The sequence below is a fragment of the Canis lupus genome, chromosome 23 (genome assembly GCF_011100685.1).
Source record: "Canis lupus familiaris isolate Mischka breed German Shepherd chromosome 23, alternate assembly UU_Cfam_GSD_1.0, whole genome shotgun sequence".
In the NCBI taxonomy this organism is placed as follows: Eukaryota; Metazoa; Chordata; class Mammalia; order Carnivora; family Canidae; genus Canis; species Canis lupus.
Window position 1 is genome coordinate 8658298 of NC_049244.1, and position 18858 is coordinate 8677155.

At 44.4% G+C, this 18858-nt stretch overlaps 1 protein-coding gene across 1 annotated transcript in view; it reads right to left on the bottom strand.

Moving 5' to 3' along the window:
• Nucleotides 1-282: 282 nt before the first annotated feature.
• The window catches only part of SCN10A (sodium voltage-gated channel alpha subunit 10), a 106973-nt gene continuing 88397 nt past the window's right edge, over nt 283-18858 (bottom strand). Inside the window, 7 exon segments of the mRNA NM_001003203.1 lie at nt 283-2039; nt 4796-5066; nt 10111-10215; nt 12591-12728; nt 13573-13626; nt 14342-14626; nt 15905-16027. Of these exon segments, the coding sequence (NP_001003203.1) occupies nt 829-2039; nt 4796-5066; nt 10111-10215; nt 12591-12728; nt 13573-13626; nt 14342-14626; nt 15905-16027 (2187 nt within the window). The 3' untranslated portion in view covers nt 283-828.

Genomic DNA, 18858 nt, shown 5'->3' on the forward strand with positions numbered 1-18858 from the left:
TTATAGAGAGTGTCCATTTTGTCTCGCATCTGCCACCAATTTTACAAGTGGGGAAACTGAGATTCAGAGGTGGAAAGAGTGTGGTGCAGGTAGCATGGCAATTGGTGGAGTACGTAGGATTAGAACAACTTTCAGGATAGTGGTCCTTCCTGCCCTACCTACCCAGATTCAAGCTCAAACTGCAAAACAATATCAGGAATCCTGAAAGTGAAGAAGTGATTTATGATACCTGTCAGTTTCACATAATTAAAAAATGACACTTTAAGATGTAACATTGGTCTTGATATACCTCTAAAAATATTAATTTTAATGGATATCTCAAAGTTCTTTCATGACATAGACCACAGGTGTTACCTTGGGCAGGAGCAATTGTCTGGCAGCTCTCAACATGCAGTCATGCAAAATCCTAAATAACATTGTCAGTTTCTGTTTGGGATTCACAGAAGACTACCTTGGACCTTCAGCAACATCCTTACCATATATCTTTGGAAATTCTGGTCCTGAGAAGTTTGTCACCGTAAATATAAGTTCTGGTCACAATTAAAATGAAAGGACCAGGGACATTTTCTGGAAAGTAAGAGATACATTATCTGATACTGAAATTCAAAAGGGTAGTCACAGTGGAGATGCTCTTGGCTTCTGACTCCTATTGGTTTTGAGGGCTTCTCCAAAGGTGGGCACCAATTTCATTCTTTGCCCAGTTCTGATACTGTGACTGGTGGCATGCATTGGTGAGGTGGTAGCTGGTTGCCACCTATAGTGGGAAAGAGTTATCACAGAGCAGAAGTTCACATCAGAACTGATTAGGTCCATACTAGAGTGTCCTCACTAGGGCCCAGGAGCAGTCACTTTCTTACTGGTGCCTTCATCTTCATTCTGCATTGAGCTAGATGTGCTCATATTGATTTGATCACTAAGGCCTCTAGTGACACTGTCATAGGATGGTGGGAAAGATGCGGCAGATGCAGTTTCAGATTTGTCTGGGAGTGCACAATTTTCATTTACCATGAATTCAACAAAAGCTTCATCTGGGGGTGGCACAGCCTCCTCTGCCCTGGGCACAGCTGGGGGGTTGGAAATTGTCATGGAGCGGTGTAGCACATAGCTCCGATAGGCCTTTTGAATGACAGTAGCTGAAATGTCTTCCTGCTTCCACCGGAGGGTGGTTGCTATTGGTTCATAGGATGCTTTTGAGACATTAGTTGCCATAAACTTCTCTTCAATATTCGCCTTCAGAGAATCCAACTCTCCGGATTCTCCCAGAACATTCTTAGTGAAGGCAAAAAGAATGTCCAAACAGTGAATCTTATCTCCAGGGACCAAGGGCAGGTCCATCTGGATTAATATATTCTGATTGGGTTTTGGGATTCGCAGGGGGCCAGAAAGGGTGTCTGCAAAGTCTGAGAGGGCAGAAAAGGTAATAAACTGAGTGGCCTCTGGGTCAAACTTCTCCCAGGTCTCATAGAACATATCGAAGTCATCCTCACTCAGAGGTTCACTGCTCTCCTGTGTGGCCACATTGAAGTTCTCCAGAATCACTGCAATGTACATGTTGACCACGATGAGGAAGGAGATGATGATGTATGTGGTGAAGAAGAGGATGCCCACAGCCGGGCTCCCACAGTTCCCCCGGGAGCCATTGCTGTTGGGTAGATTGGGGTCACAGTAAGGGGGCCCCGTGTTGAGGATGGGGCTGAGGAGGCCATCCCAGCCAGCCGACGTGGTGATCTGGAAGAGGCACAGCATGCTGTTGGCGAAGGTCTGAAAGTTGAACATGTCATCGATGCCAGCTTCCCAACTTACATGGGGGAAGCTAGCCATGCCGAAGATGGAGTAGATGAACATGACAAGGAAGAGCAGAAGCCCTATGTTGAAGAGGGCAGGCAAGGACATCATAAGGGCAAAGAGTAGTGTGCGGATTCCCTTGGCTGCTCGTATAAGCCTGAGGATGCGGCCAATTCGGGCCAGGCGGATGACTCGGAAGAGCGTTGGAGAGAAGTAATTTTCAAGTGACGTAAGTATTACAGAAAACACCAGGCCTTTAGAAGAGAGAGAAATGATCTAATTAGTACTTGCAAGCATGAGCCCTGACAAAGCTGGCTGCAATCACAATCTCTCGTCTTGACTCTATATGGATCTCCATGTGAACATCTGTATTCAAGGACCCTCTGAGTGTTGTACAGTGGTTGGCATAAAGTAGGGGCTCAGTACGTGCTCACTGCATAAATCTTTTCTCTGTCAAGTAAGTCTCACCCTTCTCACCATGTTCTTATCTTTCTTTCCCTCCACTTGGAATGTCTTCGTCTTAGTCAACCTCCATGGCCAAAGCCCTATCTTCTGCAGCCTAGTTTAACTGGAAGCCACTGCACCATATTCCACATGTACACAGTCCTTGTCTGTTTCTGTCTATGACACAGCCCTACTCTTCCCTGAGAATTCAGTCTTGGGACATGACTTCTCCTCCACCTTTTCTTGGTGCTCTGTGAAGGCCAGGATCCCCTGTGATTCATCTCCCCATCTCCTACTGTGAAGATTGACTCAGTTCCTGGCACATGGTCCTGTGGATAATTGTACAGAGCCTGGCATTAATTATAAAGGGGCTTGAAGAGTTGGGCAACTTGCTGACAGCTAAAGCAGAATGGCTTTGAATGGCCAGCTGTCTGCATAATGGCTTTTACTTGTTTCTTCCATCTCCAGCTGTGTTTGAACTCTATGTTAGGGCCTGGAGATGGGCATGTTTAGGGTCAGTTATGGCCCTCCCAACCCTCCATCTATGAACAAAGTTGGAAAGATAAAGAATGTATATATCTTGCTATATGATCTAATTGGAAGATTTGTAAAGCTTGATCTTGGGGATGCGGATGCCTATTGAGACCATGAAAGATTAGGTGAGGCCTTTAGGTAAGACAGGATTCAAAACCTCTCAGGACAAATGGGGAGGGGTGTGGTGGCAAGCTCTCTCTCCTTGCCAGGGTTCCCTTGACCCTCTTCCCCTAGTTGTCTTTTGTCATATGAATATGGGTGGTCACAATATTGTGTTGGAAGGAGGAAGGAAATGGGATGAGATTTGGGAAGTAATGATAATATTATATTATAAAATCTTTATGAAAGCCCCTCTCTTCAAGCGAGTTTAACTGGGATATTTTTCCAAAGCATGAGGTATGTTATGTGTCTGTATAATCTACTAAGATCCTGCCAGCCAACCAGTCTACATAATAGTTCAAAGGAGAGTGAGTCTTCATACTTGTAACAATTAGATACTCAATATATGTCTTGCTGGTGGGAAGGAATAACGGGGGAGAGGGAGGACAGAAGGATGAAGACGTGGGTTCTTTCACTTGTTTTCCAACTGCCTCTATGACTGATTTCTAACCAGTGGATGGTGTTGCTGTGTAGGTCATAGGAACTGGTAGTAAAGGTGTCCCCATCACAGAATGGAGTACTTTGAGTATATTTTATTTCTATAGCGTTGATATGGAAGTCACATAAGCAAGCTCTTTTCTCTAAAGTCAAAATGACCTTTAGAGTTTCTCACTTTGGGAAGCAAGCAAAGAAAACAAACCTCCCACAAGAAACAGCAGCAACAGGGAAACAAAACAAAATAGAAAACAAAAATAAACATCCCAAACAAATAAACACAACCCAAGTCTGTGTTTCAGGACCAGGGTGGGGAGATTGATTAAGTGCTGCCAAGTTGTATTTAGATGCTGTTAGCTCTTGACGGCAAATCAATGGAAAATTAAATCCACAGCTATGCTCTGACATGAAAAGTAAGCAGGTCATGATATAATAGTTAAGTATATATTTATAATGCAAAGTAAAGCTGGTGCACCGGGATTTGTAGGGCCAAACTTCGCCTAAACCACAAGAAGGCTAAGGACATTCTCTTTGTTGGTGGAAGGCAACTAATTTGTTAGAAGAACATTAGCCTGGTCTAAATTCAGCTCTGCCCTTTACAAACTGTATGACCTTGCATAACTTTCTTAATCTGTAAGGCTCAGTTTTAAATGTATAAAATTAGGAAAATAATACTCCTTCAGAGAGCTGTTGTGAGGATCCAAGAGTCCTAGACCAGTTCTCAGAAGTTAGCAAGCACTAAACTGTGGTGGCTCCATCCCCTACTTTAGCTTCTGATTTTATGAGTGTTCTCTGAATACCCATTGGCCCCCAAATACTGGACCTATTATTCAAACACCCAGAGTAGGCCCTAAGAACATTGATCTCTTGGCATTGATTCTTTGACTTTTCTATCACTAACATTCCCTAAGTTGACAGTATATAAACATTTTTAATTTTTTTATTTTTATTTTATTTTTTTAATATATAAACATTTAATTCCAGATCCTTGATTTAAGAATCTCCTTTGAACACTCTTAGTCTTTCCTCACTCTTCTGGCAACCACTTTTTTTTTTCCCAGAAAGTATTTAATGGCTCACCTCACATCATACCACCATTCTCTTTGAAGACTATCAAGATAAAGCCCACTGGAATCTCCATCATTTTATATTCTCTGGAGGAGTGATTGTCCCTATCAGCCCCAAAATTCAAGCAGTGGGCTATGCACACAGTTGGTGCCTAAAAACACTTGGAGAAGCCCAATGGAAACTCTCCATTTTACTGAGAGGACAAGGGGGATTTTAAATCTGTTACTCCTGGAAAGCAGCAAATACTGGGTTCCTCTAACATATAATTTATATGAAAAAGTTTGTTTATTACCCTCTTAGTTTTGAGAAAAACAGCCCAAACAACCCCAAGCAGAGGCTGGGCTTCCCCACAACCTGTAAGCCCACTTACTTCCAATGGAGAGGACCACAACAATGAAGTCAAACACATTCCAACCATTGGTGAAGTAGTAATGCCGCAAGGCAAACATCTTCATGACACACTCGCCCGTAAAGACAGCCACAAAGAACTGGTTGATTTTGTTAAGAATTTTTGTCTTTTCTGCACTCTGCTCATCAGTCTCCACCATCATGGTGATCATGTTGAGGCAGATGAGGACCATGATGACAATGTCAAAAGCTTGTTTGGTCACAATGTCAAAGACAAAGCCCTGGTACTTGTTCTGAAAAAAGAAGAGATGGTTCATCAGGGCCTTTCCAGTCAACATACATAACACATCTAGAGAGGCTGCCTTCTTCATCGATGGATTTCTAAAATCTGTCTCTTATTCTCCTAACAGCACATCTAAACAGAAGCCAAGTCCTGTCCTTACTCCTTCCAAAATCTTATTCTTAGTTGATTCTACTTCAATGCTTCAATCCAAGTCCTTGTTGCTTTTCCCATCCCCTTAAAGTCACCAGGCACTATTTCCTTGCCAGTGAACCATTTGCAAGCCCTTCCCATCCCCTCTCTGGGCTATCTAAATCCCAGTAGTTTTGAGTGATCCATTTTTCTTAAGCCCTACCTCTTCCAAGGAGATCTCCTTAATCACCAATCACATCACACCACATTGCCTGTTTCTTCTCCCCCACCCCCACAGTCTTTATAGTCAGTCTTGAGTTCTAGCATTTCATGTGTGCTTCTTCTCTTCTCTACTAGACAGTGAGTTCTTTGAGGATGGGGCCATGTCTTATTTATCATTGTGCTCCCATAGTGCGTGCATAGCTTGAGTTCGAGACTGCAAACTCAGTGGCCACTCATTTCCCCCCACTCCAGTTACCTCAGGACAAGATGGTGGGCCTGGAGTCCTTCTTGTTTCTCACTTTAACATCCAGACCTTTGCTTCTACTGCATCTTGCTTCTCCTGTCATCTAGGTAGCCCACCTTCACCTCTTTTTCATGGCTGCCACTTACAAACCTCCTGGTCCCTTGGCTTCCTTACTGAGGAGTGAGGCTTTTGGACAGATTCCCCACTTTTGGTAGTAACCTCTTGGTTCCTTAGCTACATATCTAAAGACCTAACTGTTCCTAGCTTAAAGAAAAATCTTCCTGAACCTTACATCTCCCTCCAGCTACCACCCTACTTCTCCTCCTACTCTCATAGCTAAGTTCTTAAAGGCATTTTGTGCAAGCACTGTTTCCCACTCACTCCTCAACTTTCACCAACATGGCTTTTGTCCCTATCCTGCCACTGAGATGGTTCTTGTTAAGATCACCAGTGACCTCCAGAATGTAAGTCCAAGGATATCCATTTGGCATTGTTTGCCACACCTGCCACCTTGGAACCTTGGAACTCTCCTTTCTTTGTTTCTATCATGCCTTCCTTTCTTGGTTTTTTTCTTGCCTTTCTGGCTATTCTTTTTTGAGTCTTCTTTATGCAGCCCTTAGATGTTAGAGCATGTGAAGGCTCAGTCCTAGGCACCCTTTGCTCCTTACCTTATTCTCTCTCTCTTAGGAATCTCTCCAACCAGTCAACTGGTATGTGTGGTTTTTGCTAATTGTTTTCCTATGTCACAGGACTGTAGTCTCTTTGAGGGAAGAAACTTTGTATGTGTTGCTCACTGCTCTTTCCTCAGTGTCTGAAGTGTACCTGGCATGTAATAGATGCCCAATAAATAGATGAATGAATGGATGACAGAATGGACAGCTCTGAATTACCCACACCTCAAATAGAAGGCCACTCTATTGTATACAACAGGCATTACTGAATGTATACTATATGCGGGGCTCTGCATGAGTAGAGGCAGAGAGGAACCTGTCATGAGTCTCATCAGGGAACTCACAAGAGCAGCAAGGTAGACAGAGGGGAGAAAGGCTGTGACAGGGGCTTGGTCTTTCTTTCTGCTTCCTGATGGGGAGAGGTTGCTCACTGTGGGGGTAGAGCAAAGAATCAGACCCAAGTGGGCCTGTCTTTGGGCATAACTGCTGGTCCGTGTCTTTTCTGGAGTGGGAGGGAGACTGAAGAGCCACTAATAACTTCCATTTCATCACTGAAAATGAGGAAAACACAAAGGCCTCTTCATGACCACACAACTTCTAATTAAACGGAGCAGGTGACAATATTACTAAGTTATAGGCATTGAGTTTTCCCTGGATATTTGGATGCTGGGAATGGAGCAGCTTGCTGGCTGCTCTTGGCTTAACCTGTGGGCAGGGATCATTCCTTTGCAAACCTCAGTGCTCTCAGAGACAGAGTGGGTGACTGATGATGTGATATTCTAGAGCTTATTATTTCCCTATAAAGTGAAGTATGTGAAACCTGCTTTTAGTAATCTTTGTAGCAGGGAATGTTACAGAATAAAATTTCCCAGTTTCGTGGAAGCTGTAGTCTTTGCTATGGATGCAGCATAAAATTTAGAACTTGAGCTTTGCCAGTGGTGAGGGGGAGTGTGTGTGTATGTGTATCCCAGGTTGGCCCTGTTGTGAAATGGCACCCATCCACCCGTGGGGCAGAACTCCTGTGTCAATGTCCAGCTTATCTGACCTGTCCAACCTATTGGAACTACTAAGGGAAGAAGGTGAGCATTCTAGTGCCAATAATCTAGGTAAAAGAGCTGGATCTGAGAAGGTGAATCTTAGGTAGGAGTGGCAATTTATCTTTTTGCTTGGGTTTCTTTCTTGGCTCTGGACTCTGTGGAAGGCAGATGATCATGTTTGTCCCAGTGGGTGGTGGGTGCCAAGATGTTGCCTGCCATATGGATGCCAGCCAGGAGTGGGGATGGGCCAAGGCTTGTGGGCCCTGGAGAGCAGCCATATGCAGTTGCTGCTTGGGCCCTTGCTTGGGCCCTGCTCTGCTAGTTTCCCCTTTGGGACCTCTAAGACTTCAAAGTCTTATTGAAATGTTCCAGCCTTGCCTCAGCTATGATAAGGGGAACAAAGGGAAAAGAGTGTTGGCTGTGCTTGGAACAGAGTATTAAGGAGAGAGCCATATTCCTCTATTAAAGCTAGGACAGTATTGATAATTAGTAATACATTGCCTGCTCATCCAAAGGGATGATGAATCTCAGAAACACAGTTGGGCTGTGAGGTCTCACTTCCCTTATCCATGTGAAGGGCCTCCCTTATTGCCAACCTTGGAGGGTCTTTGTTATGGTTTAAATAGGAGAAATTGTGATTTTTGTCATAGGTCTTTCTGCCCAACCATTGATTTCCACTCCTATTGTAGTATCTGGAATTTCAACATTAGGTTCCTACCTTCGTCTTAAGATAATGTCCTCCAAGTACCCACCATTTGCTTCGACGTGGATGGAACTGGAGGGTAAAATGCTGAGTGAAATAAGTCAGTCAGAGAAGGATGATCATCATATGGTTTCACTCATATGTGGAATATAAGAAATAGTGAAAGAGATTACAACAGAAAGGAGGGAAACTGAGTGGGGAAAAATTAGAGAGGAAGACAAACCATGAGCGACTCCTAACTCTGAGAACAAACAAAGGGTTGTGGAAGGGGAGAAGGGTGGGGAGATGGGTGACTGGGTGATGGGCACTAAGGAAGACACTTGACAGGATGAGCACTGGGTGTTATACTACATGTTGGCAAATTGATTTTAAATAAATTTTTTTTTTTTAAAGATAATGTCCTCTCCAGGGTCCTTTTTTGAAATACAGCTTATCCTATTCATGAAATTGTCCTCCTTGAGAGGAGAAAGCTATGGTGGCCCGTGAGATTGATTGATAAAATGGGAGTAGCTGAGATATTATAGAGAGACTGAGCAGTGCATAGAGCAAGGTGCCAACAATTGTCATGATTTTGCCAAGGGATGTCCCTAGCACAGACTCTTCAGAGTCTGGTTCAAATGTACATTCAGCATCATTCCAGCCACCTGTGAAGGCCAGCAGGAGTTAGCTGTTTGCTTCACTGCAATTCTCAGGATCCTCCTTCCCTGACTTGATACTGATTGGCGGGGCTTAGCTATTTACCTACATCTTTTAATTCTGAGCCTGTGTCTGCCCATTGGACTGGTTGACAGAGGGGTACTTCCTGAGCTTAAAGCTCACTCAACCTCAGTTATCTTGATCTTACAGGAAATTTGGAAGGAAATCTCTGCCCCTACATAGGTCTGAACATCCTCATTGTAACTCTTCTTATCAGAATTGAGTATAGTGACACATTTATGATCATTGTTTCCAAGTAAAGTATATCCAAAGGTCATGGCATTTTTTTTCTCCCATAAATGCTTTCAAGACTATTTGCTCATGAAGTTTTTAGTAACTTATGCAGACCCCATGCCTTGATTTAGAAATCCTAATGCCTTGGCCAACAGAATTCTCCCTAATTCCAGGGAAAGTTTGATTCCTTTGTTGCAGGTCCTTAGACTTCGCTCTGGTTGGGGGAAGGGCTAATGGCATTGTGTCATAGACAGCACCTGTAGTTTTCTTCACGGATACTGCATTTTAACCACAGAAGGGTTACTTAAAGTGACAAGATGCAAACTATTCACTGGAGTGGATGGCTCAGAAATTCTTGGAAGAGGTTCTGTTGTACATTTCCAACATAGCAATACTCCCACTCCCAAACCTGTTCATCTATTCTCAATAGAGGCCAACTAGAGGTTTGACATTTTCCATCTTCTGGTTGGAGGACTCAGAAGAACTTAGGTGATAATATATATGGTTTGGGTGTTGCATTTCATGGGGGAATAAAAGGGCGTGTCTCTTAGGGTCTTTGTGAATAAAGGAATCAAAGTGGAGTGGAGTACGGCTTTAAGTTTTGGTCAATCATTAAACCCAGCAATGGGATAACTTTTGATTCCTATTGACCATAACCATGACTGGGGTCAGGATCCCAGGGGTTTGGTTTTTGGCCATTTCCTCTCTGTCTACTCTAACCATGGTGTGGAATGTAGGGTGAGGCTGGAGATTCACTGCGATCTAGATCATGATGCAAAACAACACAAAAACTTTGTTTCAGGGCTCTTACCACCTTTACTATTATTTAGCCTAACTTGCTTCCAATCCTGTAATTGAAACCTAAAATGGTTGGGGAACTCAGTACTTCCCTAAACAGGTCTATTTGGAGTACCTGTGGAAGATATATTCATTCCAGAAGACCAGATTTGCTTCTTTTAGACTTCTCATTCCTTGGGCCCAGGAATTCTTATTACTTCATCCCCAAATGCAGATATCCCCCTTCACAGAGAGAACTGGCCAACCCCTACCCAGCATAGGCATAGGCTATCCGTTGAATTTCTAGGCACACTCTGCTGCAAGGAAGCTCTGGGGCTCACCAGGGGCCGTGGGATGGGCTTCTGGGGCTTCTTAGAGCCTAGCTTCTTCATGGCATTATAGTACTTCTTTTGCTCCTCTGTCATGAAGATGTCCTGGCCCCCTAAGTACAGGAAAGGATAATACACATCACCGTTATTAAAGGAACAAGAACTCCCAGAGATGTCAAAACCAAAGCATGCTGGAGAAGAACATCTCCACCTTCTCCCTTCTCTGAAGAAAGGCATGTCAAAGCCAGAATCAAGCAGTGTCCTGCTCAGATGCCACAACCAGTGACAAAGTGGGTGGGACTGAACTCTAACTCTGACTCCCTTCCTGAGTCTCTGGAATAAAGCCTGTTTCTCTTCTGCAGGAATCCAGAGGTGCCACTTGGGCAGATGGTGGGAAGAATTTGGGAGAGACCCTAAAGAGAAGGTAATTATCAGTTTAGATCTGAGCCTTGAATCCAGCCTGCTCATTGTAGTCAACTCAACTAGGCTTCTGGAATCACAGTTCCTGTCAGGGGCAAGAGCTTCCTTCAGGGCCTTCTGCATCAAGGAACCTGAGATCCAGCCCCTTGACCCCTTTCTGGAGAAGAGGAGCTAAGAAGAGTTACTGCCTTATCTAAGGGTCCTTGCAGAACTCTTGATTGCTTCTCTTAAGGTCCTGCCATTTGCATTGCCCTCTGCTGTTACAGTGTCAGAATCTCCACCATTGAAAATGTCTTCTTCCCTTAGTTTTGGGTTTTATTTGAGGACCTTTGAGACCTCCTTCATTCAACCCCTCATCTTTCACTTCCTGGCATAATTTGAAATCTTTCCATTTCCATAGCATATTTGTATAAATTAGTCACTGCAAATGCTGGGGAAATGGGTGAGATCTCTGGGATTTGAGAGGAGATTTAGAGAATCTGTGGACACAGAGAGCTTCCAGGGAGAGACATCTCAAAGGGGCTGGAGGCAGGGGCAGGGCAGCAGATTGGGAGCACAAGATGGGGCCCCACTGAAAATTCTGGGAAAGGAGTCAGCAAAGATAGTCCCTCTCAACTTCATCACTGGCTTATCTCATTCTATCACCGAACATGGCCAGTTCCCTGTCAAGGCCTCAGTTTCCTTATATAAAATGGGAGAAGAGACTGCTTGAATGGCTTCAAAGACCTCTAGGATGCTGATAACATTGGTCATTGCTTTACAGGTGTCTTGCTGAGCCCCTGTGGGGCAGAGAAGGGCTGCCCACTTCTTATCCCCAGAACTCTGGCCAAGGACTTCCTACAGTGGGAAGCCTATGTTATTAGACATTTATTCTGAATTATAATAGTCAGTAGCTCAGCCCTAAACTAAGTGTTCCTTCTCTTTTTTTTTTTTTAAGATTTTATTTATTTATTTGAGAGAGAGAGAAAGCAAGAAAGAGTGAACAAGAGAGAGTGTCAGCAAGAGCAGAGGGGAGAATCAGAGGGAGGTGGAGAAGCAGACCCCCCACTGAGCAGGGAGCAGGGAGCCCAATTCAAGGCTTGATCCCAGGACTTCAGGGTCATGACTTGAGCTGAAGGCAGATACTCAACTGACTGAGCCACCCAGGTGCCCCTAAACTAGGTGTTTCTTATACAGCTTTTACTTTCCTCTCACCAGAATCCTGTGAATAGGTATCATTAACTCCATTGAATGGATGAGAAAGCTGAAGCTTAGAGAGTTATTAAAAACTGTCAGGGTCAGTGATCTAGCGAGTGGTTGAGTTGGGAATGCAAGCCCAGGTTTGTATAAGACCAAAACCAACGCTGGACTCTCAGTGCTGTGCCATGTGACCCTATCCATAGGACCCACTTTCCCCCCCCCCCCCCCCGCCCCGGTGGATCTCAGCTTACATAAGTCTAAAGTGGTGCTTTATCTATTTCAAAGGAATGGGGGGTATTAAATGAAAGATTAATAGAGGGTAACAATAAAGCATTTTACACCTTTAATGCCCTCATATTTTAGTGTAAATATGACAGGTTATCTGGGATTGGGTTCCTATTCATCAGAGTCAGCATCCATGGAGGCAAAGGTCTTCCTCTCCATCCCCAGGAGGGTTGGGATTTTGCCAACACTGGAGCCCCGGCCCTTGCTGAGGCCTCCCAACTCAGTGCTTCGGGGGATCAGAGTCCTAGACAGAGGCAGCAGGTGCTGGAGCCTTTTCTTTTCCTGTTTATATTTCTCAAGGGTCACCTGGGACACACCCAGCACACCTGTTTCCAGCTGGGAAGACCTGGGGACTCTGAGAGAAAGGAAGGGGACCCAGACAGAAGTGAGGATGTTGTTGAAACAGGGAAATGCAGCTCTTCCAGCAGCAGTTCCAGGACACCAGGAAAGTGTGAGGGCTATAGTCAGGATGCAAAAGTGGGTGTTGGTGTTAAAGGCCAAAATTGGACCCCCAGTCAGACATGAGGGCTACGAGTAGTGTTGGCTTTACTCATGAGGCCAGGGGACAGGGAGTGGAAGATTCATGGAAACACCTGAGCCCCACTTATCTTTTTTTTCTGTTGATTGAAGTTGTCAATTATGACCCCAACGAAGAGATTGAGTGTGAAGAAGCCACCAAAAATGATGAAGATGACAAAGTACAAGTACATGTACACGTTGTCCTCCCACTTGGGCTGCAAGTTCACCTGTGAACAGACAAGGTGAGGCATGGGGAGCGGTGGGTGTATGTTTGTGTTCATCCCTGAGACAAGGAACTGGGAGTCGGTGGGTGGTTTATTTGGGAGTCAGGAAGCAGGACAGAGGGAGGGGGAGGGTAAGCAGAATAAAAGCAGAAGGGGAGATTGTTAAGCAGGTTCTCACTGAGGGGCAACTGGCACTCCATCCTGTTGGGGTTCTCCAATGAATTGTGTAGAATGCATCTCAGAATTGTATTTCTAAGGGATTGGGAAGCATTTATCTACAGACTCCCAAAACTTATCTGTGAGGGTTGCCCCTGTGGACACTCAATGTCTTGCTCTTGGGGAAGGGGCTGCTGAGCAAGCTCTGAGGCATTGAAGAAAGTCAAGTCTCAGAGAATCAGAAGCACAGCATAAGGGTGAACTCAAGAGGTGGCTGAGGGGATCTGGGGCAGGGCATCAGTAATGCCTGCCACAGCAGCAAAGGGTCTTTTCTCAGCAGTACCTATCTCTTCCACCCAGCTGCCATTACAGTGCTCTTATTTTAGCCACCACCCCACTCCTGCCTCTGCCCAGGATGTGCTTTCACACACATTCCTGAAGATACTTTCCTCAGTAGTGAGAAGAAGAACTTGAAAAGCCTGGGGAGTGTGCCTGGTAGGAGAGCAGGTGAGGTTGGCTTAAACATTCAACAGAGGGCCACCTGGACACTGCTCCAGGGAAGGATAAGGACAGGCTGTTGTGGGGGATTGCCTCTTCTGGTATCAAGGCCACCTTCAGTTCATTTCAACTAGACTGATGTGAGTGGGATGCACCAAGGGGAAGGCAATAGGCACGGTGGGCTGAGACTCACATCTCGGGCATCAACAGCTGCATACATTATGTCCATCCAGCCTTTAAAGGTTGCCTAGAAACAAGGAGCAGAGGCTACTCAGTGTTTGCACATCGTCTACACTGAACTCTGTTTTGGTTCGCTTGTCTGTTTTTCTTATATAGGGATGGACCCCCTGGAGGCAGTTCCCTATATCTGCCAGGGCTAAGCACATTGCCTGGCACACCACAGCTACTCAGGGATTATTTGTTGAACAAATGCATGAACAAACAGTGAGATGCATGAAAAAAGTATAAGCAACTGCATCAACACCTGATTGAATGGAGGACTGAATGAACAAGCAGATGAAGGCAAGTATGAATGAATGAATGGGAGTGTGAATGTGTTTGTCTGTCATCACCACCAGCAATTTCCATCATTATAATAGGTCTGGAATACAATTTATTACCATCTAGGAGAGGATCTGCAGTAGAAGACTGGACAGGTGGCTATATCATGTCTATTTTGTACAAGTAGTGAATTCTAAGTCATCACCTGATACAATTGCATTGCAGGTCATCCCTTTATTCTATTCTGCGAGCCCACGCTTGTCTAATTGCACCACTGTAACATTGCACTCGTTGGTAAGGCCCTTTAGCCTCAAGCTAGTCTGTAGGAATAGAGAGGTGACTTCAGGTCACACTGATTGCTGCCCCTTGCTAAGTCTCTACATAGCAACTTCTGGAAGACCCCAGATCCTCCACATTATCAAGTAACCAAAGGAAGAGATACGGTTGATCTCAGGACTTACCACCTGCAGAAGTGCTAGGTAACCCATTGCAACATTATCAAAGTTGACCTTCACATTGACCCAGAAGAAGCTGCCAGTGTGGTTCTGATATTTACAGTCAGATATGTTATTCACAATAGACAAAGGCACAAGAGAAAAGTATTCATTGGTTTTGTTGATGCATCGCCCAAACTTCCCCGCAAAGAAGTTCACACCCATGATGCTGAAGATGAGCCAGAAGATGAGGCAGACGAGGAGGACATTCATGATGGATGGGATGGCACCCACCAGGGCATCTACAACCACCTGGGAAGACATGCAAAAGGATCTGAAACACGTCTTGCTGGATCCCACTTCTGTCTACACTTACTTACACTGGCTTCATGAGCCAGTAGCCTTTGGAAGCAGTAAGATAAGTGGATTAATTAGGGCACTAATTCAGACTCAGAAGATTGAGAGGCATTGGGCAACTGAAGATGGGTTTAGATCTTCTTCCTAAATTTCATTCTGGGTAGGTTTTAGGGTCTTTCCCCAGGCCTGAGGAGATGCATGAATTTACAAGTACACACATGCTCATTTAGAGGTGTGAGTGTATGTGTTGTGCTTGCACATACAAATTTTAGTACCTTGCTTTATTCTTTTTAAAGGCTGTTTTAAAAGGGCTTTCAAAACTACAGTTCAAGATATGCTTCAGTCAAGAATTAGTGAAAACCAAAATGCATATTCACAAACTTGCTTATTTGTAAAGCAGCAACCTAGAGATAAAATAAAACAAAATTCAAACTATTTCAATTATAAGCTTCTAGTGTTTGTGAAGGTACAAGCTAATTTTTTAAAGTCCATTTTTGCTTTTGAAGATAGGATGTCTTCTTTGAGTCAATGGCAGGAGAAAGCAAAACCTCACTCCTAGAACCTGGAGCCTTTTGTAATTATGAGGAGGGGGAGGGGGACAAATTAGCAGTCCCTCATTCTCCCTGTAATTCAAGGGCCTGGCTTGTGAGCACTCCATTGTGAGGAAGACAGTGAGGACAAGATGGAGGTGACAGTGATGGGTGAGGAAAGGAGTGGGTGAAAGGGAAGAATCCACAGGACCCCATGACTGCGTTGTGTTGAAGAGGATGCATTCCAATGAGTGGTGGCCATGGTGCTGAGCTGATGGTGCCACCACATTTAAGTGGAGTGTCAGAGGAAAGGCTCATTTGTCTTGGAAAAATGAGGGGTTTGGGGTGTTCTGGAGATTTGGGCAATAAGAACAAGATGCAGGGTGGGCAGACAGAGGCAAGAGATGTTGAAGCAGGATCACTTTACTAAGAACAGGAAGACTTATGAGTCTGAATGCTGGTAGACATGATATTTGAGGTGAGACAGGACGAGTGCTCACAAAGGAGCACTTTCTTTTCATGAAAGAAAACCAGAGCATTAGGACATGGCAGTGCCACTAAAGTCCCAGCAGGAAGCAGGGACCCACCCAAAGCCCAGCTGTTCGGGTGGGCCCAGAGCTCAGGGTCAGGGGCATGAAGGACATGGTAGGGGGAAAGGGGTACCAAATGATGGAGACCAGAGCAGTTTGGAGATAGGTCTTACCCTCATGCCTTCGAATCGAGACAGAGCCCGCAGGGGCCTCAGGGCACGGAGGGTCCGAAGGGCTTTGATGGATGCCACATCAGAATATTGCAGGATCTTCGCTATAAGGCTTATCAGGGAGATCTGGATGCAGGCAAAGAGCAAAAACATTATTCTACTTTCCAGAAGATCCTAGTAGAAGGAGACAGGAAATCCCTCCCACCACCTACTCTGTCCAAGCCATCATCTTGGCTCCAATCTTATTTTGAACTCCAGTGAAAGGTCTAGAGAGAGTTCAATATCTTTCCCTTTATTAAGGATTTCATTCATCACGTCTCTGAGCCTCCGGAAAAGAAAAACTCAGTCTTCCACATCACCACAATGTGGTATGGGTGGTCAAGCTCTCAGTGTATTATATCAATCTTCCTTTTCCCCTCTGAGGCCAGACTTCAACAGCCTTGAAACTGTGACTTCCAGAGACTTGGAGAGATGATGTCCCTTTGTGGGGGTTATGCTGAAAGTCTATTTTGAAAATGCAAAGTGAGTCTCAATTGTATTTGCTCAGAAATGTGGAGGGCAAAGAGTCCTGGTCTCAGTAGGGTCTAGGTTCCTCTCAACCCCTAATTTTTTTGTGTGTGTGACTTTGGGTCAGTGCTTTGCTAGTCCAGGTCATACTTTCAGCCTGTATAAAATGAGGGAGTCAAAGGAAGAGTGAGTGGCATGGCTCATGAAATCCAGCTTTGACAGATGGCTGAAGTGTAATGACTGGGTTGTGACTTCCTGTTGGTCTTTTTAAAAAGTGTTTGATCAAGGACTGTAAAGGACACAAATTGACATGGACAAATGGTCACACCTCCCAGAAACTTTGAGTAAACCATGCATAGGTTTGAGCTTGCTGGAGACTGTGACCCAATACTGGAAGACCCCAACTGCATCATGACTAGTGGGCTGGATTCAGACTTAGCTTATCCTGGCAGCCAGGTGGGGAGATTCACCAGACCATCCGAAGGGAAGGGGTCCCCATGTGGGTGCTAAAGCCTTAAACAATGTCTATTCTCTGAATGGGTGGCTTATTCCACCAGGACAAAGAGCTAGAATGGAAAAAAAAAAAACCACTTTCTTCATCCATGCAAGACTCCAGACACCAGCAGGTCTGGCTGATAGAAGGTAGGGAGGTTTGGGGCCAGTTTCATGCTGGACCCTATTCAGCTTTTTGCTCAGTCCCCTGGGAAGGTTGCCTCATGTGCAAAATCTATAGTTGGAGCAATCAGGGTCTGGGGTCTTTCCATCAAAGCCCTCTACCCAAGCCCAGCTCCACTCCCACTGTTCAGGTTGCTAGCCTCCCAATTGGTCTCTAGTACTGCATCCATTCTCCAGTGCAAATTTGATTGTAATTATGTGTGTCTCTTGCTCCCAGACTTCACTAGTGCTTTATCACCCTCAGGTTAAGTTCCAGATTCCTTAGTCTGTATTATACTAGCTGCAGACTATGTATTTTTTCAGTCATGTTTCACTCATATATTCTACCCAAATAAGATTGTTCTCTAAATATACCTGTGTCTGTACTTTTGCTCAGGGTCATCCTTTAATTAAGACTGGCCTCCTCTGGTCCTCTTTGCACCTCAATGCTCCTGTTCATTTTAAGCCCTATGTTTAATGTCATTTCCTATATGAAGCCTTCCCAACTTCCCCACCCCCACAGGCTCATGTCTCTGTGCCCCTAAGACACTAATTATTTCCAGAAGTGCTCACCATATCTCCCCCTTATAATAGGTTTCTTTCTTTCTGTGTGTCTTATCTATCTGCTGAAAGATTATAGCACAAACTCCTGGAGATAAGGAGTTTTTATTTCTTGGCTTCTGCCTCCCCCAGAGCACTTCATAAGACAATCCTATATTCAGCAGTCATAAATAAACATTTGATAAGTTGAACAAAATATATAAGCATTTTCAGATGGATGAAAGGAAGGAGGGAAAGAAGGAAGAGGAATGGAAGGATGGTTGGATAGAATAATGCATTAAAGGATACAAAGATAGATAGGACAGATAGTTGAAAGGAAGGATGAAAGAAAGAAGGATAAAATATGGAAGTATAGCATAGTGGACGGATGGAATGGATGAAAGGGAGAAGAATGGATGACTGGGTAAAATGACCAATGGATGAATGGAAAGAGAAAGTTGTATAGAATAAATGAATGGAAGAGATTATAGAATGGATGAAAAGTTGATTGGTTGAATGAAGGAATGGAAGGAAAAGGGATTAACAGGCAGATGGGTGAAAAGAAGGAAGGATTGGGGTATCTGGATGGCTGAGTCAGTTAAGGGTCTGCCTTCAGTTCAGGTTGTGATCCTAGGCTCCTGGGATTGAGCCCCACGTTGGTCTCCCTACTTAGTGGGGAGTCTGCTTCTCCTCCCTCTGCTCCTCACCCTTCCCTCTCTCAAATAAATAAATAAATAAATAAATAAATAAATAAATAAATAAAATTTTAAAAAAGAAGGAAGGATAGGTGGATGGTTAAAGGAAAAATGGGAAGATGGAAGAATGAATGGATAAGAGGATGCTTGGATCAAAGGTGCATGAATGAGTGAATGGAAGTTCAGATGATTGGATGGTCATATAGAAAGGTGAATCAAAAGATATAGAAAGGTGATTCAAAAGGTGAATCAAAAGGATTAAGGAACAGTTGATAGATAAGATAGGCAGAAGAGAAGAGAGAAAGCAGAATGAGAATAGATGGAAGGAGGGAGAGGACTGACAGGATAAATGGAGAAGTAAAGATGAGTGGATGATTAGAAGAAAGGAAAAAGAAAGGATGAACGGCTGGGTATATGGAAGGAGGGCTATGGGGAAGGAAGGATGGATGGTCAGAAGGAAGAATTAGGAGGAAGATGGATGGAATGAGAAGGTGAGCATTTAAGGTGATCGGGGCTTAGAATAGTGAGACATATGTAGGGAAGGGCGCCTGTGCCCCTAAC